Source organism: Castor canadensis, chromosome 6 (assembly GCF_047511655.1).
Source record: "Castor canadensis chromosome 6, mCasCan1.hap1v2, whole genome shotgun sequence".
NCBI classification, from domain to species: Eukaryota; Metazoa; Chordata; class Mammalia; order Rodentia; family Castoridae; genus Castor; species Castor canadensis.
The window spans coordinates 81,033,338-81,055,135 of NC_133391.1; the positions used below are offsets into that span (position 1 = coordinate 81,033,338).

The window sequence follows — 21,798 nt, forward strand, 5'->3', positions numbered from 1 at the left end:
AGGCAGTCTCTAGAATATTACAGATTTTATTTTCTCTCCTAGGAATGCCCAGAAAGAAGATCGTGTTCCAGTGCTTGAGGAATACAGGGAGTACAAGAAAATTAAAGCCAAGCTTAGGCTTCTTGAAGTTCTTATTAGCAAACAAGATTCTTCAAAATCCATATAATAATACATTCCTTAAAAATTCCTATCATAAATCAGTTGTATCCTTGAAGCTATCATCATGTGTACTTGGCTGGTGCTTGAGTTTGTTTTGCGAGGCACTCAGTCTCATTTTGAATTTGGTTGTGGTGCCACTAAACAGAGGATAGGAGGGTGAGCAGGCCCTCTCTAGGGAACGTAAGTGATGTTCCGTATTAATCATAGACTGTCCTCTCCACCTTTAGCAAACATGCAGTTTCCTTCATTGTTTTTTTTCTTTTACTACAGATACATCTTACTTATTACAAAAAGACTATAATTTTAATCATTTGAACTTCAAGAACTGTGGAAATACAAAGCTTTTTGTTTATTACTTTTTTTTTCCATTACTGAAGAAAATTGAGAGAAAAATCTTCACACTGAATTTTTCGGTTGCCTTTTTCTTACAGAATGACTGAAAATTTGAGAGAAAAGCCTATAAAAGTGACATATGCAACTGTGTTCTATGTTTCCTAGAAAACCAAAATCAAAGTGAAATTTCAAGTCCTACTGTGGAACACTTTTCTGTTTAATTTCCAAAGTGACACCTCCTCACAGGTAGTATGCTAACAGAAATTTGTGATTCAGTGGTCACACAACTCTTGCATGAAGATAATAGTAGGTAGACCAAAAAGTGACCTTGCTTATTAGTCTATTGAAAACACATACCACACATCACACACAGAAGTGAATCATATCACATACTGCCTATGGGACTTAAGTTACTGTTTGTTCCTAAGTTGCTGTTTTCAGCTGGTGATGATGTGATTTTTCTGGATCAGATCCTGCGCCTTTGCCCCCTGCGCCTTTCCCCCATCCCCCTCCAGATAATGTGAGAAAATAGCCATGTCAGTATGTAGAAACTCTGATGGTGCTCAGATTTGTGTGTTTAATCATATGGGCCTAAATTGGCAAAATAATCATTATGCCTAAGTGAATCTGTTCTTAACAAGGGCTATACCACTGCAGTTTTTCATGTACCTTCAGGGGCTGCACCTTTTTTTCCCCTCTCTTTTAATCATCAAAATAGAGACAGAAACACCCTCTAAAGTGACTCATAAATCACATGCTGTTTAAAGTAGTCACTCCCGGGATGTGTAGTGGTGTATCCCTTGTCACATACTCTTAGCATGTGTTTTCTTTTTCTTTGGCTTTGCATGGCTTTTCTTCAGGTACTCTCCTGGTATCATTCTGCTAATCATTTTTATGGAATAGTGACTTGATTTGTGTTAACAGATTTGGGTCAGGCTTAATCTAAGTGTAAATTTTTTCCCCCTTTTTTGGATTGATGAGTATCTTGCTGTGCCCAGGTTTTGCATGTAGTGACACATGCATGTTTTTCTTAACTAGCTAATATTAAAAGTTTGTTTCATACAAAAATGGAATTTTGCAACATCCTTTAATAAGGTGAGGGAAGCATGCACCTCAGATTTCTTGGCACTATTGCATAGTAAGCACATGGTAGCTTGGTAACAGTGTTTCTAGTACTCTGCATTTCTCTTGTGTGTGCAATGCCTTTTTCAATGGGAGGGGAAAATCCAGTGGTAGTGAATGTGTAGTTGAGGAATTTAAAAAAGCACTAACTCCAGCCCTTTTTGTGTGGTTTCCTTTTGATAATAGGCTATTCATAATGTATTCCTAGAAAAGTAAAATAAAAAATGCCAAAAAATGTATTACTTTGATTTGAATTCATCATGTGGTGTACAGTTCAGTGAATTTCTTTCTTTCTCCAGGCAGGAGTATAGCAACTAATTTTATGTGCACTGTTATATTGTTTTTTATGAATGTTTTATTTTATATACCACATGCAAAAATGTCCATGTGCACTATTTAAATATTTTAAATAATATATTCCTTTATAATGCTGAATCTATTTGAGTACCATATTTTTATAAGTCAGTGGCCTGACTGGTTTCATTTTAGAATTAACAGCTGCTTCATGATGTTGGTTATTCAATGTTAATGTCTGGCCATGAGTAGACTAGGTAAAAATGGCATGGCAGCACTTACGCTTTGTGACAGTATTGTGTCATAGTTGAATAGTAGGTGGTAGAATTCGGCAGTTTGTGATAGTTTTACTTTGGTACAAATAAAAACTATATCTATATATAAATATTATATAGATATATATGTCCACCAGTATACTTGCATTGCTGTGTCTGGCACTTCATTGTATAGAGTTTTATAATAAAAGAACCTTAATGTTCTAAGTCATTGTAAATGTATGTTTGTTTTTCCAGTAGGTGTTAAAAAAGAACAAGGTTGAGACCTCAGGATGTTCCCTTTGCCTTAATGTTCTTTATGCTTACTTGAATTACCCTACCCATGTCAGGGGGCACCAATTGGATCCAATTGGCCACAGCTCTAGGGAGTGATAAGGCAGGGAAAGGCCACTGAATGCTTAGCTTAGCTTCTAGGGAGAAGCTGCAGAGAGAGTCATCACCATTTCTTGTTGCAGTAAGAAAACCTGATGCCTAGTTTCTAAGAGCAGAGCTTGGCCTAAGGAAAGGTGGGTAGTGGTTTAAAAATTACTTTATTCAACTGTAGTCCCAGCTACTTCAGAGGTCGGAGCAGAAGGGTCCCTTGAGCCCAGGAAGAGTTTAAAAAACCAGTGCTTAAGAAAACATATGGCTATTCTGAGGGTGAGGAGGGAGGGCTAATATAACATAGAAAAACTAGAAATGTTTCCCTACAGTTTCCAAAATACCAGTCATCCACAGATTTACAAATGTAAATGGCTCTTGCAGCATCCTCATTTCCTGTTTCCAAACATAACTTCTTAAGACACTGTTATGCCTACCCTGTTCTTTATTTTTGAGAAACTAAATGATACCTAGATGAATTTCCAAAGTTTGAAGATATTAAATGAAATTTCTAGACTTAGCTGGGAAGTTTGTTCTTTGACACTCTTTTTCCAGGATACTTTGAATTCTGAAGAATGGGGGCAGATTGTTTTACATGGGTCATATATACTGGCTTTCCAGAATCCTAAGCCTTTATCAATTTATCAATGGCTTGAAAGTACCAATAGTTCTTATACTCTGTAGCTACAAGAAAACTGTCTTTCTCCACCTACTTTTTGAACTATTAGAGATTTGCCCCATAAACCATAAGCATTATTTTGTACTTTCCTTCACATTCCTAGAATTTAATAAACCTCTTTATAAAACTCCTATGTGTGTACTAGTGTGTATATACAGAAAGCATGTTGTACAGTGATTCCATTCAGCAGCACTGATTACATGGTGATACATGGTTTTTGTGTTTTTTGTTTTGGGGGGATGCAGTACTGGGGTTTGAACTTGGGGCTTTGTACTTTGTACTTTGTACTTGCTAGGCAGATGCTTGAGCCATGCCTCTAGTCCCTTTTACTCTGGTTACTTTGGAGATAGGGTCTCGCTTTTTGCCCAGGCCCACCTAGACTGCAACCTATTTTAGGCTTGCCACCATCACTGAGATGACAGGCATACACCACCACACCCAGATATTGGTTGAGATGGGGGTCTTGCAAACTTTTTTTTGCCTAGTCTGGCCTTAAACTGCTATCCTCCTGCTCTCAGCTTCCCAAGTAGCTAGGATTACAGGTGTGAGCCACTGGTGCCTACCTGGTTTTATATTTTTAAAGTGTGTCTCAGCTGGGTTTGTAGCTCAGTGGTGGAGTGCTTGTCTAGCATGAGCAAGGATCTGAGTTTGATCCCTACACAAAAAAAAGTGTGTCTGAAATGGTGACACATTTAGGAAATAATCACAACTATGGGTAAGTCTGTTAGAAACACTGTATTGATCATACCACATTCTCACCTCCACTTGTCTCAGTATTGTATAGCTGAAAGCTTTCTCATTACTTGATTTAGCTTTGAACTGATGTAGTGCAGTTCTTTCTCCAGCTCCACAGCATATAAAAAGAGTCTAGAAGACAAATTAGAAGTTAGTAGAGAGGTGGAATGGCTCAAACAGCAGAGTGCCTGCCTGGCAAGCATGAGGCCCTGAGTTCAAACCCCAGTACTACCAAAAAAGAAAAAAATCTAGAAGTTAGTAGAGAATGAATCAGTTACACTTTGGTGTAACAGACACAGCAGGTCGTTGGTGCCTGTTGTGAAATGCTTTCAGTGGGAAGATAGTATGCTAAGCCCCAAATACATTCTAAAACTTATGCAGAACAGTTATCTGTGATGCTTCTCAAATATAAATGGTACATTCTCAAGAGATGTAGGCCAAAAACAATTGATCTCACTTTTTAAGGAAACAGAGTGCTGTGATTTTTTTATTACTACTTGTTTTTTTGGCAGTACTGGAGTTTGAACTCAGATCTCATGCTTGCTAGATAGGCACTCTACCACATGAACCACAGCCCAAACTCTTTTTGCTTTTAATTATTTTTCAGATCGGGTCTTGCATTTATGTCTGGGCTGGCCTGGACTGTAATCCTCCTGTTTAAACTTGCTTCCCACCTAGCCGAGATGACAGGTGTGAACCACCACCCCCAACTTTTATTGGTTGAGATGGGGTCCTGCAAATTTTTGTGGAGGCTGTCCTTGAACTATGATCCTGTCTCTGCCTCCTGTAACCCCCGCCCTGCCCCCCGACACACACACACACACACACACACACATACCAGCTGTGTTTAAATTTTAAAGCTGGGCAAAAAAATGGAAGTGATGTATCAAAATAAGGTTCTGGGCTCAGAAAAATGTTTTTTAACTCACTTCCTCAGTCCCCATATCATGGTGTCAAAATAGTACCCCGGTTAGAACAAATGCTTACTTTCTAAATTCTTGCTGAGTGACAGGCTGGTAGTCCTCTTTCATTTCTGAAGAATAATACTCTTTCTCAAGCCTCTCTTTCCACTTTTTCATCTGCTCTGCCTTTTCAATCTCCTGTCAATTTAGAGGATAAGTGCAGCTGCAATCCTTAGTCTATTTCAAGTCTGGTACACAAGCATCACTGGATTGTTGCTTTAACTATACTTTTCAAGCTTCAGATGGTGAGCCCCATTGGCTTTCCCGCACAGCCTGTACCTTAGCAAAATCACTTCAGAGGACTTGGTAAAAGAGCTGTTTAACACAGTTAGGGAAGTAGGGGGTGTTGTTTGTTTTTAAGAAATCTCATTTCACTGCCTCTTCCCCCTTTGCATCTCTGAGTTTTTTCCTGCTTTTCTCCTTAATTTGGTCAAAGCTGACATTTTTTCTATACCTCTATTTTAAATGTGGCACTGAGAATTGAACTCTGGGCCTTGCATATGTCCACTGCCCTGTTCTTTAATGTAACAAATGGACTTCAAAATACATCTCTGGGTATTCTTTGAACTTCTAGCAGCCTTTCTCAGCCAGACTAGTGCAGACATAATTAAAAATCTCCCTTGAATAATTACTGCATTGGTTAGTCTGTGTAAGCCACAATCTGTTCATATGCCCCAAAACAAACCTCATCCCAGCAAATATGTGTTGCTGCTCCCTTCTCTGATCCTAAAGAGTCTTTCCTGTGCACTGTTACATAATCCACAGTATGTCCAAATACCTTTTTCAGAATTTCAAGGAAAAGTATATAGTGGAAATTAGGGACGGCCCTAGAAAATGAGAAGGGAAAGAGAAGAGAGTGCCAAAAGTGAGATTCAAAAACTTAGCCAGATATGGCAGTGCACATCTATAATCCAAGCATTTAGGAAGCTGAGGCAGAAGGAGCACAAATTTTGAGACCAGACTAAGCTACATATGTAGACCTTTTCTCAAGGAAGAAAACCAACCCTCCCTACCCCGTTACCAACAAAGACATTGTTTTTATTTATTCATTTTTTTGACGGTACGGGGGTTTAAACTCTGCTTTATGCGTGCGAGGCAAGTGCTCTAACACAAGCCATCATCCCAATCCTTTTTTGTTTTAGTTATTTTTCAGATAGGGTCTTGTGTTTTTTTTCCCCCTCCTGGCCTGGCAAGCCTTGGGGTGAGATCCTCTTACTTTTGTCTTCCATGTAGCTGGGATAATAGGTTTTTACCACCACACTCAGCTTCTTGGTTGAGATGGGGATCTCACCAACTTTCTGCCTAGGTTTGGCCTTGAACCGTGGTCAAGTACCTCCCAAGCAACTAGGATTACAGGTCAGAGCCACCAAGTCTGTTTTTATTTTCTCTGTGTTTGCTTGATACATACACTGTATTTGTTCTGGCCAGGGAAACTTGTTAATCAGATAGTGTCTGTTTAACCAACATCCCTGATGCAAGAGGATGGCTTTCAATCTTTGTAATTTTATTTTAGACATACTAAAGCCTCCAAGTTTTGTTGATGTGGTATTAAAGTGGTAGGCTCTGAAACTTTCTAAATGACAAGACTGACTATAATGTAGATGCATTCGTAGTAGGAGCTGAAGACTAAGCATAGAGACTTGACCCATCCTTCAAACAAGCCATCTCAGCCGTCACTTTTTCTGTGACGCCTTTCTTGCCATAGAAAGTGACATTTTTCCTCACTGGCAGACAGCCCCTTATTAGGGAATCTTAGGTCTCCCAACTCCTAGGCTTCGCTCACCTCTTCCCCATACGACCTTGTTCCTGAATGGCCAAAGTGCTCACATTGACCTGTAAAGTCCTCTAGTATCTTGGAGACAAATCGTCAATACAACCCCCTCTTTTTGAACTACTACCATGACCCACTTGATTTTTGTTTTTTTCTGACTGAACCCTAACTGATGGATACAGAATAGTGGGGAGAGGTCCAAAGAGACAGAGCCTCACAGACAGCATGCATCCACCAGGGGTGCGATCCACCTAAGAATTTGAGCCTACTGCCTGGCCGCTTGGCATTCTTTGTGCTACAGGACCTGAGCGGACCAAAGAGTGGTTGTCAACTAAGGTGATCAATCTCAATTACCAAGAGAAATCACATGACTGTGATGAGACTGGCAGACAGAGGGCTGTGTTTGGAATCCAGGGGATTCTCTGGGGATGCCTTTTAATATTTCCATGTCCATAACTCAAGATAATGGAAACACCACACATCTTATTATAAGGCAAGACACTACCTAATTCTCTTTTGTTGTAATTTTTTGGTTCATCATTAGCTAGAAAATTAGAATCATATTTCAGAGGCAGTTTTATCTCGTCCTCTGACTCAGACCTTTAATGCATTTCTTACCTAATCATTTCAACTGACCTCTCCAATATATCATTGTCTTCTCCCTGACATGTCTGGTATATTCCTACAAGTAGGGCTTTAGGGGATGAGATTGTTTTTATTGTATCAAGAAAGCATTAATTATCTTTATTGTTTTCCCCTACAAGACAGAGTGTTGAAACTTACCAAATACCCAGCAAATGTAGAAAATAATCATGTAATTTTGCTCTTTTAATACAATGAATTGTTAATATGTTGATTAACCAATTTTGAACCATACTTTAATTTGTAGGATAAACCCTATCTGAATTATGGTGTATTATTGTATACTAGTATATATTATTGTTTACTCTTGTATTTTACTTGCTAATATTTAGATCTTTTTGTTTTAAGAATTGTGAGTTTTGTAGTCAGTTTATAAAAATAATGAAGTTTCAACTTTTCTTTGCTCTGAATGGCTTAAGTAGCTTAAAATCATTTTTCTTAAAATCTTGTAGAATTTTGTTAAGCCATCTGATTAGTTTTGGAGGTAGCTGTTTAATGACTATTTCTTCTACAGAATAGTTTTTTTAGGCTTTATCTCTTGGCTCAGTTCTGATAAATCTTATCGTCATATAAAAACTATCCATTTCATTCAGTATTTCAAAAGCTATTCTCATAGTTATACAAGATGTCTTAGTGATGTATTTTATTTTTCTTTTTTGATTATTTCCCTCATTGTAATTTCTTACATAATATATATATATATGCGTTTTGCCTTTATTGAAGGGATGCTGTATTCATGGCATCTAATTCAGGTTTGTTCCAGTACTGATGGTCATGTTGATTTCTTAAGGTACTACCAGTGAGACTTCACCCCAGTATTACTGTTTTTATTTTTTAATGAGCATTTTGTGGCAAGGTATGTAAATTTCTCATTCCTCATCAGACTTTTATTCATTTGTATGTTTAGATCAGTATGCACTCATGAAATCCTATTTTATTTCAGTGGTATCAATAAAAATCAGTGTTCACTATTTGTCTAAACTGGCTCTTGGGTCCTTTTAACAGATCTCCATCATTCTTAATGTCTGCCCAGCAAGACATTTCAGGCCACCTTATACTGCCAGTGCTGGAATCAGTCCTATCTCTAAGGAGCTTAGGTTCCTCTTAGAGGAGAACAGTATATGGAAACCAAGATCTGGGTACCTGTTTTGCTCACTGGTTCTGGGGAGTCATTTCCTCCAGCCCTGTCAATGAGCAGAGCTAGAAAATACATGGATGTGCATATGTACACATACATGCACCCACATCTACAATTCTAATCCAATGCCACAAAGTCCATTTTAACAATTAGCTTTCCCATGTTTTGTAACTCCCTTCCCTAACATTAGAAACCTCACTGTGTCTACTTGCTTGCCCATTCCAGACTCCCAACCCTGTTGCCTCCCCAAGCTTGCTTGCTTGCTTATTTATTTATTTGTTGTGGGGAGGTGACCACAAGCAGAGCAATGATCTAATTTTCTTTTTTAATTGAATGCAGGGTATCTGTCTAAGGAATCCACATATATATGTACATATTCCTTGTTTCATTTGTTGAATCTGTATTGAAATTTGAAATAGAAAAAATAAAATCATTATTTGTTATATCAAAATGCTCAGTAGAGTGCACTCACTGTGCATAGCCTGTGTGGTAAGTCCACAGTGAGTGCACACCTGGAGAACCAGGAGTCTGGCTGAGAGCACCAAGGAGAGAGGAAGCACCTGGAGCCCAGTGGTGCATCCAAAATCCAAATAAGAAGGACCTCCATTCTTGGAGATTTATTAGGAGGTGACAGCTATTTCTCTAAATAAAGCAAATTATTAATAGAACTTCTTTGTAAGCAGATTTCTAGTACAGTTACCACTTGTGTTTATGAAAAAATTAAATTCTTACATTTTCATCAAAGCCTTCTCTTCTGGTTTGTTCAGCTAAATCTCCAGTGGTTCTGCTAGTGGGAATATAAAATAGAAATCAAGCATCAATAAAAAGAGAAGTGCCACCATAAGTCAGAGCTGTGGTAAATGCTGTCCTTTCTGATGACAAATGTTTAGAAAATGTGAGCATTAATAAGTTATGAGTGTCACATGTCTTAAGCTGTTAAAAAAAAGTTCACTTTTTTGGGCAGAAGTTTGTGTTTGGGAAACATTTTGACACTAACCAATAAATGTACATGTTAAGTACAAGTATAAGTATTATTCAGATTAAGTACTGTGTGTAAAATATTTTGATAGCTAAATAAATGCACTTAACATAGACCAGTTTTCTACCTTTTTAGAAGGACTTTACTCTCCCAGCTTCTATTACAGCTTTTTCTGTGTGGCATGGCATGCATTATATATTATGTGTTTATTTTTAGCAGCATTGGGGCTTGAATCCAGAACCTCATGGGTGCTAGGCAAGTGCTCTACCACTGAGCTACATGCCAACCCTATATTAATTTTAAGTTCGCTTAGTGTTTCATGACATCCTCAGACACTACCGCAATGTATGTCTGCAACCATACAGCAACCATATTGGTTAGTGGTGGTCTTGCAATCAAAATTTTAACTCTCACTATAATTTTCTCCTCAAATACATGTGTTTCCTGACTTAACCATTGTTCACCTTACTGTTGTCTTACAATGAAGCAAAAGTGATACCCATTCATTAGAAACCATATGATCTTTTCCCAAGATACATTCTGACGATGACGGATGGTGGCAGTGAGCCATAGCTCCTGGTCACCATGCAGTCATGAGGGGGAACAAGTGATATTCTGCAGTGTTCTGTGCTGCCCGGGTTTTTGGTACAGGAAGTCAATAAATTACATGCTTCTCAGTACTCTATTGTACAGCAGACTGCATTGGGGAGTTTTGTCCAGTGTAGGCTAATGTAAGCGTCCTGTGCATATTTAGGACACAGCCTTAGCTACGATGTTCAGTAGGTTCAATATACTACATCCATTTTTGACTTATAGTAGGTTTATAGGGATGTGACCCCATCAGACACTGAGGAACATCTGTGCAGAACTTTAAAATAACAAATTGAAAATCTGAGAAGTCATCTTACATGTTCTTGTCTTCATCTTTTTGAGGTTTCCTCAGCTTGAGTTTCTCTAGAGCATTATGGTAACTCTGAGCACAATCAAAGAGAGTTTGAAAAATTCATCAAAATATATCCTGTATCATTAGCATCTGGTCAAGGGAAATGAATGTTTGTTTCGGGGACTGTTGCCCTAAAGAAGTGTGAGGTTAAATGCCATGATAGCCTCTCCCCTTGCCTCCATCTGTGGATTCTGCCTTTGTGAAAAAGCAAAGAGGGTTCTCTTCGGGCATCACACTTGAATTTAAAAACGAAAATAATTTTCTTTCTTTTTTTTGGTGGTGGTACTGAGGTTTAAACTCAGGGCCTTGCACTTGCTAAGCAAGTGCTGTACCACTTGAGCCATTCCCCCAGCCCTTTTTGCTTTATTTTTTGGACAGGGTCGTGTGCTTTTGACTGGGCTGGTCTGGGACCTTGATTTTCCTACTTCTTCTTATAGCTGTGATTACAGATGTGTATCACTACATCTGGCCCCAGCTTACTTTTTGAGAAAGGGTCTAACTTTTTATTCTGGTACAGTTCAAACCATGATCCTCCTTTCTCTGCCTCCTGACCAGCTCGGATTACAAGGATGTTCCACCCCACTTGGCTCCAAAAAATTTTTAAAAAGTAGTAAGATATACTGCATTAAGAATGTTAACACTTTTGTGTGTGTGTGTGTGTGTGTGTGGTTCTGGGGCTTGAACTCAGGACCTACACCTTCAGCCAATCTACCAGCCCTTTTTTTGTGTGGTGAGTTTTTTCAAGACAAGGTCCTGAGAACTATTTGCCCTGGATGGCTTCGAACTGCAGTCCTCCTGATCTCTGTCTCCTGGGTAGCTAGGACTACAGGCGTGAGCCACCATTGCCTGGCAAGAATGTTAACTCTTTTAATGCATATAACCAACAACCTCATACACAAGATGAAAGATGAAAAATGGAAAGATTATAGGTTTTTTGTTTTTGTTTTTACGGATAAGTTCTTAAGTCTCACTAATGCCACAAGAGCTAGCACTTTTCCTCTGTGAAATGCTGTGCTTAGACCCAGGGGGCATGCAGTGGTGGTCACGCTGGTAGGCAAGGTGAGACCAGGACACACATGACTCTGCTACAATTCAAAGTTAGGTGGATGTTGAAAGGAGGGGCAGATCTGTCAAGGAAAGCAGAATGGGAGCAAAAGAGAGGAGCTGTGAGAGTTCATCATAGGTAAGGGCACTCCCTGATGAGCAGAGGCCCCCAGGACAGAATGAGAATAAACACGGTGTATGACACAATGCTCAAAACACATTAACTGGGACATATGGTCTTACAAATAAAGGCAAAAAAGGTAGAAACACTATAGTCTTACTTTAACAGGTCCAGGGAGGTGATAGGCTCAGAATCGGAACAGCACGGGAAGAAGCTAGAACAGTTAAGACTTACCACATGCAAGGCCAGGTGAAATTTACTGAAAGCCCTAATCCAGTGGGGCAGGGAGAATTCAAGGGGTCTTTGAAGTTCCATAAGTGTGAGCAAGTTCTGAAGAGGGAAACTATGTGCAGGCCTTGACGACACACTATATAAGGGTCAAGAAAATAAAAAATCTTTCCAGCATTTTTGATCTAGGGGTGATTGAGAATACTGCCTTAAGTGAGGAAGACAAGGCATAGAATGCTGAATTCAGATTGTTTACAGAAATTTACCAGCATCTAAATCGAAAACTTCTGGGAGGTAAAAGTAGTCAAATGCTCTGCATTCAGTAAATAACCTTATTGCTATTTATTTGATTGTGGAGCTGACATAATTTTGGCTACATTTTTTTTTAAAGCCAGAGAGCATATTTTCCTTCCCTAGTAGTGAAATAACACAAATAGAAGTAACTCTGGACTAAGAAACAAAAACAAGACCCAGCAACAAGGAAAAAACAACCACCACTTGGGGGTTTAAGTTAATTGACTTAACAGAGTATTAACTGAATAGTTTTCCTAGGACTATAGGTGGAAAAAGAATTTGACTTACCTTTTTAATCATTTTACCGAGTTCAAAATCTGGCTTTCTGCCTATTGCATAATCAGCTTTCACTTCAGAATAGGTATCATTAATTATTGCCAAGAACATGTTCTGGGGAAAAATATTCAATTATTATTCCAGTAAAAGTTCAGGGCTGGCGCTATAGCCCAGTGGTACAGTGCTGGCCTAGAATGCTGGAGGCCCTGGATCAGATCTCCATCACCACAAAAGAATTTAGTTTAAATGCTAGCGACCCTGGGGCTGTGCATGGTATCAAGTGCCAACTACTTAAGAGTCTGAGGCAAAAGAATCACTTGAATCCACAAGCTTAAGACCAGCCTAGGCCACATAGCAAGACCTCATCTCAAAAAAAGAAAAAAAGTTAATGACTAAAAATTGCTAGAGTTTGTAAAACTAGAATTTTAACAGTAACTCATGTTTCATGGTAGGCAAGTGGCTACAACAGAGCAGAATGGAAAATGTATAATTTGTGGATTTGAGCATATATGTTTATGGTAAATGAAAAAAGCAGAATGTAGAATATTTCATGTGAACTAGTTCTTAATTCCAACATTACACATGAGAAGGAAACTTAGAATAATGTGATTATATGTTCATAAGGGTGTTTATTTTTTAAGTTCTATGAAGTTTCTTAAATTGATGATCTTACTAATGTAAGCTCAGCCAGAAGAGCCAAAAACCACTGAAATATGGGCAGAATGTTAATGATTTAATTCATTCCTCCTAGTATGGATTGTTCCAGCCTGTTCAGACCTGAGACATTCAAGTTATTTATGTAAAGGATTTAGCACATTCAGCTAAAACAAACACATAGATGTTAACTATGGGTGACCCCATTCCCCACTGGACAACTTGTAAACATCAGTAGTCATTGGACTAGAAAGAGCCTTGATTGCCAGGATTCATGCCATTTTGGTCCATGCTCTGACAGGTAAGCAATAATACTGCAATTTCTTCTACATGAACAATTTCATTATTTAAAAATGTTGAAGCAAAACCAGGAATGAGTGGGTGGTAGAATATATGGTCACTCTTACCAGCAGGACAAAGAATACAAAAAAGATGAAAGTGATGAAGTAAATGGGTCCCAAGATCCAGTTGGCTTGCTGGATACCAGCAAAATTAAAATCTCCAAGAACAATTCGAAATTGTGCAAATCTTTGGCAAGAAGAAAGATAAATATTAAAATATATTCCTTGTGTATATACATGACAACTGTTAGGAGTTTCTAAATGTCTTCTAAGGAAGTATCTAGCTACATATGGCATGCACTCTTTGCTTTTAACAACAGAATTCTATAAAACAATGCAGAAAAGTTCCCTAACAGCTGAATAGGTAGTTTAGGAAATGACAGGCTTCAATTTATTTAATCAATATGAATTCAATGTTCCCCATACAACATATGAACCTTGTGATGTCTCTTTAAAAACTGGTTTTGTCAGTGGCTTCCTTAGCCATTCCTGTAGCCTTTTAAAACCTAGAATACTTGACTTTGTGCAACAAGTGAGTTTTCAACTTGTACCTAGACCCAAGATCCCTAAACTTTATATTGTCAATGATGTGTATAGTTTTTGTCTTAACTACCTCAATTTTTGTTAAAATAGGGTTTCCAATAATTTGTTACTTGCTAGTGTCAAATAAGTGCTGGGGTAATGATCCTCAAGGAAGGTAGTTTTATTCCGAGGTAGACTTTATTCTCTTTAATAATTATAATGGCTTGGTTTTGATGTGAAATACCATTTATAATATTATAAACCTTTATTTCTGTAATTTCAAAGATGGAAATAAAGATACAAAGTTAAGGCATTAAACAATAGTGGTAGCAGAAGTAAATTAGAATTTCTTAACCTGAAATCTTCTTTTCTTACATTAATTTGCAATGGCATCAGAGATACTACTTATAAATCATGTGTGTTATTTAAGGGCATACCTGGGAAAAAAACTTCTAATAGTATATTGGCATGCTGCATGATTGTTCAGTCAGTCAAAAGGATAGTTTCTTGCCCCTAGTTGCTTTTGCCATTCAATAAAAGGAGTAGAGGGCTATGTACAATGACAGAAGAAAATGCATTCAAATAAAAAGGCTAACTAGAGTTCTTAAGAGTTGTCTGGAACTTCATTTCCAGTATGTAGCTAAGACCTACCAAACCATGCTTTTAATACTGGTATGTAATGCTCTTCTACAGAAGATGGAAGGAGACCAGTCTCACCACAAATTGAATTTTTTTTCTTGTATAGAAGAATAAGAGGTTCTATTATATAGAACCTATATCAGCATTGTTATATAGAATTATTATATAGAATCTATATCAGCATTTCTAACTTTTATTTTTTTAAGCCTTGAGTTGTGTTTATATAAGAAAAGATGTAAATATAAATATAAATTCTTTTATCCTCTCCAGAAGCTAGCCAGGTAACTAAAGTTTCCATTCAGCCATTCTGAATTAGGAAAGTGTTCAGATACCTTTGCTCTGTAAATAATAGGGAGAGTAATAAAAACCTGGCCAATTTACCAAATGCTTAGTAATGATACAGGAACTGGAGTGTCCAAATACATTGTAATTGCCCACTTTGTCCTCTTGATTAGCACTTAGTTTATTCATTTTTTCCCCTTTTTTTGCAAGCTAAAAGATACAAATGATTCCTACACATACAGGGTTAATTGAGTGAAAATAGTAACTTCTTGATACCCTTGCTAATTTTTGAGTTCTTTCTTATTAAATTAAAATAACAGACTTCAATAATAGTGTGCCATTTGTCATATTTCTTTCCAGTCTCTGTCTTGGAAGCATTGATTTAGTAGTAGCTTTTTTTTTTTTTGCAGTACTGGGGTTTGAACTCCAGGCCCCTATGCTTGTTAGGTAGGTGCTCTATCACCTGAGCCATTCTACAGCTCCTCCCCATTTCATGTTGGGTATTTTCGAAATAGGGTCTCATAAACTATTTGCCTTGGCTGGCTTCAAACCATGATCCTCCTGCTGTCTGCCTCCCAAGTAGCTAAGATTACAGGTGTGAGCCACAGTGTCCAGCTTAGTAGAAGCTATTCTTAAACCGTCTCCAAATATTGCCTGTATTCCACTCTCTGCCTTCTTCAGATTAACTGTGTTAGGCTTTCTTATTCTATGCTTTGGATCTCATACCTTTTTCCTAAATTTTGTCTCTTTGTCACATTTTTAATAATTTCTTCTGACTTATTTTCATTCTCTTCAGCTATATCTTATTTCCCATCAAATAATCTGTTACTATAATTTTCAGTTCTAGAATTCCATCAACAGATGACTACGTAAACACAATGTGATATATACATACAGTGGAATATCACTCAACTTTTGTAAGGAACAAAAAGACAAATATTACATGATTCCACTTAAATGACGTACCTAATGTAATCAAAATCACAGAGACAAAAAATGCAAAGGGGCTGGGGAAAGAGAAGTTGTTGTTTAATGGGAATATAAATTCAGTTTTCCAAAGAGTTCTGGAGATACTAATGTACTTAATATCACTGAACTGTGTACTTAGAAATAATTGAAGTAGCAAATTTTGTCATATTTATTTTCCCATAATAAATTTAAAAGCAAAAATCAACAAAGGATATGGTGAGAGGGCAAGTCAGACAAACAGAAGCAGCAGCACTGATCTGCTCCTCCTTGTTTAAGTGTGCACTGAGGTGAATGGCAGTGGGCGAGCACAGAATTCAACAGCAGGAAGATGGAGACCTGATGAAATCCAGTCTTGGGATAGTAGCATAGAGAGAAACAGAGTTCTGGCATCTGTTGCCCTCTCCACAGCAAGGGGAGGCGGTGTCTCCCCACTTGGGGGTAAAGGTGAAAGACAGAGTTTCATTGAGCTCTGTCAGCACAGAGCTGGCACCTTGCAGAAAGATAAGAGACCTGGGGTCCACACAGCAGGCTGGCATTAGCAAAGGTGTTCTTCGCATCTGCCAGCTAACTCCAGTATCTGGAAGCCATCTTGAGAAATGACCTATTAGCTGAGTTTCTACTGCTCTGGGAGTCAGAAACCACTGCATATTCCCATCTCTGGAACCCAGCTGGCATTCCACAGTACTGCCTCAGCAGGTGTTTGCCTCACAGGACAGTTTGGCTTAGGGGAGGCACTCCAACACAAACCTGCCGAGGAGGGTTCTACACTGTGGGGAACATGGCGGCAGGAGCACAGGCTGCTGCCCTCTAGAATCTGAGTTTTGGGAATTTGTGCTGCCCCACCTTCCAGCACAAAACTTGTGGTTCCATGGCCAATCCGCTGACCCAGCCCTCAGAGATGTCTGGGACCCACGCAACTCTAGCTTTTGTCTTGCCCACAGGGCGAGCAGTCTAAGGAGCTCTAGAATCTATGCTTGAGGCCTGGGGCCTTATTTAGCTCAGTGAGGTTGAGGCCCTGGGTTCCACCACACACACACACACACACCCCACACACACACACATACACACCACACACATACCACACACCACACACACACACACACACCACACACACACACCACACACACACACATACACACCACACACACACACCACACACACACACCACACACCACACACACACATACACCACACACACACACACACACCACACACACACACCACACACACACACACACCACACACACACACCACACACACACACACCACACACACACACACCACACACACACCACACACACACACCACACACACACACACCACACACACACGTGCGCACCTGGTGCTGCCTAGCTCAGTAAGCAACTCAGCTGAGAGGAATTCCAATTAGTTTCAGCCACGACTCATTCCCACTTATACCTGGTGAGTACAACTGAAAGAATGGGGAAGAAAAACCCCTGCCAACTTTTGCTGAAACCACATGTATGTGGGTCCTCCGTAGGTGAACCCCAAACTTTGTCAGACCCTAGTGTGCGCAGCCTAAGAAGATAGAAGCTTTACTCAGCATGGACACAATCATATACCCTTGTTTGCTCCTCGAAGAGCCTCACCTGGGAGGAATTTTCTTTTTTCTCTTCTGTTGCTGTTTTATTATATTTATCAATATTATTGTCATGTGGTCATCAAGCCTAGGTCCTCACACACAATAAATGGTGCTTGGCCTCTGAGCTACAGATCCAGTCCAGCCTAGAGGAATTGTGCCCACCTCCAGCCATGACCCAATCCTACTGATACCCCCAACTGACACCTTAAAGAATGGGGGACAAAAGCTCCCAGCCATCAACCCATCCCTAGGTGGGCACAACCTGTGGGTGGGGAGAGAATCTGATGTCCTGCTCCATAGAATAAAGAAAAATAACACAACTTTTGCTGGAAACACACCTATACAGGTCCTCTACATTGGTTGCATCAGAACCTTGTCAGACTACACACTGCTAACAAGACTGGATTTTGAGTGCCACAGAAAGGGGGCACCAGTGTCTAAATCAGAGGACAAGTGCTTCAGGATCTTCACTATGACTTCTTTCAAGTAACAAAGTCAGTATAAACAGTGCTGGGAAACTCCAATCACCTGATAGACACTATGACTTCCATTGTAGGAGTAGCCACAGAGGGTGCACACACTCGGCTACCTACACCGTACCTGTCTGAATTTCCTCTGCAGGTCTCACAGGAGTAGGGACAGTCTGGAGATTCTGGTCTCTTTGATATGGTATACACTGTGCCCAAATTCACTACTCACAGCCAAAGAATCTACAGAGAGATTACACTATGAAGTCTTGGTGAAAATAAACACAACATTACACAGCAACTGTGACTCCAACACACACCATTAGGAGAAAGCTGCTTACATAAAAGCAAAAGAGATATCATCCAAACAGAACTCAGAAAATATGACAAGAACAAGTAATCCAGTCCCCAAATGGGCAAATGATGTGAACAGACACTTCTCAAAATAAGTACAAATGGCCAATAAATATTTGAAAAAAATGCTTTACATCTCTAGACATCAAGGAAATGCAAATCAAAACTACATTGAGATTCCATATCACTCTAGTCAGATGAATATTACCAAACAAAAAGCCAAAACAAAACAAATGCTAGCAAGGATGTGAAGAAAAAGGAACCTTTATACACTATTGATGTAATGTAAATTAGTCTAGCTACTATGGAAAGCAGTGTGGAGGTTCCTCAGGAAGCTAAAATTAGAACTATCATTATGATCTAGCTATACACTCCTGGGTATATAACCAAATGAAGTCAGCTGGGTGTGGTGGTACATGCATGTAATCTAAGCACTTTGGAGGCTGAGGTAGGAATACCTCAAGTTTGAGGACAGCCTGGGCTGCATAGTAAGATCCTGTCTCAAAACAAAAAGAGATACTCTGATACAGGTGGCGCCATTTACAAAAGCCAAGATATGGAATCAGCCTAGTAGCTTGTCAACAGATAAATTACAAAAATATGGTATATTTACACAATGGAGTATTATTCAGCCAAAAGGAAGAATGAAATCCTAGCATTTGTAGGAAAATGGATGGAACTGGAGGACATAATGTTAAGTAAAATAAGCCAGAGACACAGAAAGTCAAACATGTTTTCTCTTACATGTAGAAACTTAAGGAAGAAAACTAGGATGACCTGAAAGTAGAAGAGAAATTACTAGGGACTGTGAAGGGGACCAGAGAGGTAGGGAAGGGAGAGGAGGGGGGAGAAAGGGTAAAAGGGAGAGAGACAGAAGGGTAGATGGACATGACAAATGCATGATGTATGTGTGTATGGAAATATCAAATTGAACGCCATTCATTTGTATGATTAATATCTGTTAATAATAATAACAATAGCCAGGTGCTGGTGGCTCAAGTTTATAATCCTAGCTACTCAGGAGGCAGAGATCAGAAGGATCGAAGTTCAAAACCACACCCTATCTTGAAAAAACCCATCACAAAAAAGGGCTGGTGGGGTGGCTCAAGGTGTAGACCTTGAGTTCAAACCCCAGCATCACAAAATAATAACACTGAGACAGGGAAAAATTCTTCAGGGCAAGTATCTCTGGGTGCTGGTCTTCTCTAGGTTCTTGATTTCTGATTTGGGCCTAGTTATTACTCACTTTCTTGCTAATTTTCAATGTTTTTCACATTTCATTCAGCTTTTTAAACTGTTCCCAAGAGGAGGTGGACTATCATTACCAAAAGCAGAAGCTACCTTATTAACCCATTTCAAAGTTCTCTGTGTGGTTATTTTTGTGCCTTACACTGCTTTCCTCCCTACTACCCAGGACCAGTTTCCAAGGTTCTGTTGTTACCAAGTTTTGTTATTAGGTAACACTTAAAATAAACAAGATCCTAGAAATGGATAAAGAAGTTGCTGAAAATGCAAACATTACTCAGGGTAAGCTATTAGACTTTTCAAACTTAGCCATTTGAAATTGGAAGGGCTCTTGGGGTACATTAGTTCAGTCCCTTCATTATACAAATGAAATTAAAGTCTCGAAAATTTAGCTAATGGCAGAACTGGAATAACATCTTTTTGGTTCCCAATCTATTCTTTGTCCTACTACTGGTTAATTAAAGGGTTAGTTCAGAAAAGTGTTATAAATTTTATACATTTTACTTCAATTATTTACATGTGGATGGAAAAAAGAGGAAACTTCAGACATTTCTTTAGACAGTTTCCTAAAAATCTAGTGAAACTTATGATGTCTTTTGCCTAGAAAATGAATGCTACAGAAACATGGAAGCCAATTTCTATTATCTTCAGTGTTATTTCTCACTCCCAATAAAAAATGAGAAATGACTTTTCTAACTTGCCCCAGTAACACTCAAAAGATGGATACCACCATCCATTTGGATCCTTTGATGCCAAGCCTTACTTTCAATATGACAGATACCTAGCTTTCAATGAAAATATTGAGTCAAGTTTAAATTAATTAAACTTATGTTTAACATAATTAAGCTTATGTTACATATTTATCATAGGCATGTCCATGACTTTTATTAGAAAAATTTAAAGTATCATTAATTACATTTACCCTACAAACTTACACGGAATTTTGAAAAGTGGAGAAGTCGTCAACCTGTGATCCAAAAACAAGAAATCCTAACTGGGCATAAGCAAAGAATATTATAAAAAACATGATGGCAAATCCTACTATGTCTTTCATACAGCGGGACAAGGTTGATGATAGCTGAGACATTGTCTTATTAAAGCTTATAAATTTGAATATCTGCAAAAGAACAAATTTAATTGAAATATCAGTATACCAAAGATTAGAATTACTTAGTTAATTTCAGAAGACTTTGGCTTCAAATTAAAGGGGGTACTTAATGATAATCAAAGGTGTTTGAGGATTGCCAGCAATAATTACAAGGCCAAGCTACTTTCAAAATCACTTAATAGTTGAGAAAATGCTTTTTTTCTCCTCACAGTCATAGTTTTATTATGCTAACATGTTATATATATATGTTATAATATAATAAATATAATATAAATGTAAATACCTTTATCCATGCAAAGAAGATAGTAATAGCAATTATGTTATTGTAATAAATGGACCAGTATGCAAGAAAATAGAAGTCTGGATATTTTTCAGTACTTTTCAACAGCTGTCCAAGTAATAGAAAAATTTGCGAATTACAGTATATGTAGAAGGAAACAGCCATAAAACACAACTAAATGGGAAAATAAAAAGGGTTAAAGTGGAGACTATTTCACCTTTAAATCTCTTGTAGCCTATGAAGAAACACATGAAAAAAGTTCATCTTCCTTTCTTCTTTCCCTTCCTCTCTCCCTCCCTCCCTTCTTTTTTTCTTTCCTTCCCTCCCTTTGTTTTTTTTTAGTGATAGGGCAGTGCACTTGCTAAGCAGGTGCTCTCCCATTTGAGTCATGCCTCCAGACCAGAGTTTAATATTTTCTACCATGTAATACTAACAAAGAATTTGCAGCTGGGTGCAGGTGGCTCATGACTATAGTCCTAGCTACTCGGGAGACAGAAGTCAGGAGGATTGTGGTTCAAAACCAGAACTGCCAGAACTGGGGCAAATAGTTTTGTGAGACCCTGTCTCAAAAATACCTAACACAAAAAAGGTCTGGCAGAGTGGCTCAAGGTGTAGGCCCTAAATTCAAAGCCCAGTACTGCCAAAAAAAAAAAAGAATTTGCAATTACAAAAAATAAACCTTCTTAGAAAGGCTTAACAACCCTTGACGATTTCAGAACCAGGTTATCTTAGGTATCAGAGCTTCATAATGTCATGGACATTTCCCTTGCCTGAAATACTCAGAGAGTTAAACATTTACTGCTCTGCCCTTTGTTAGATGTTATTTTGGATACTGAAGAAGTATGTGGCAATCTGGTTTTAGGAAAAAAGGTTAAATACTGAATTGGATATAACTAAGGTTCAATCAGGGTAAGAAATCAGATTAACTCCCAAATATTTGTTCATTGACTGTTTCTAAGACCAAGCTCTTAACACTTGT

General features: G+C 38.5%; 2 protein-coding genes across 13 annotated transcripts in view; one reads left to right on the forward strand and one right to left on the reverse strand.

The window, feature by feature from the left end:
• The window catches only part of Fam13b (family with sequence similarity 13 member B), a 107,873-nt gene extending 104,523 nt beyond the window's left edge, over positions 1-3,350 (forward strand). For all 12 annotated transcript variants that reach the window (XM_074076943.1, XM_074076942.1, XM_074076940.1 and 9 more), the window contains one exon: positions 43-3,350. In XM_074076943.1, coding sequence (XP_073933044.1) covers positions 43-166 — 124 coding nt within the window. In that variant the 3' untranslated portion in view covers positions 167-3,350. The remainder of the gene's footprint in view (positions 1-42) is intronic.
• A 591-nt stretch (positions 3,351-3,941) lies between these two features.
• The window catches only part of Pkd2l2 (polycystin 2 like 2, transient receptor potential cation channel), a 31,743-nt gene continuing 13,886 nt past the window's right edge, over positions 3,942-21,798 (reverse strand). Inside the window, exons 7-14 of the mRNA XM_020163324.2 lie at positions 20,823-20,993; positions 20,367-20,548; positions 13,417-13,537; positions 12,368-12,469; positions 10,358-10,422; positions 9,203-9,257; positions 4,945-5,057; positions 3,942-4,089 (exon numbers count right to left, since the gene is read on the reverse strand). Coding sequence (XP_020018913.2) covers positions 3,993-4,089; positions 4,945-5,057; positions 9,203-9,257; positions 10,358-10,422; positions 12,368-12,469; positions 13,417-13,537; positions 20,367-20,548; positions 20,823-20,993 — 906 coding nt within the window. The 3' untranslated portion in view covers positions 3,942-3,992. The remainder of the gene's footprint in view (positions 4,090-4,944; positions 5,058-9,202; positions 9,258-10,357; positions 10,423-12,367; positions 12,470-13,416; positions 13,538-20,366; positions 20,549-20,822; positions 20,994-21,798) is intronic.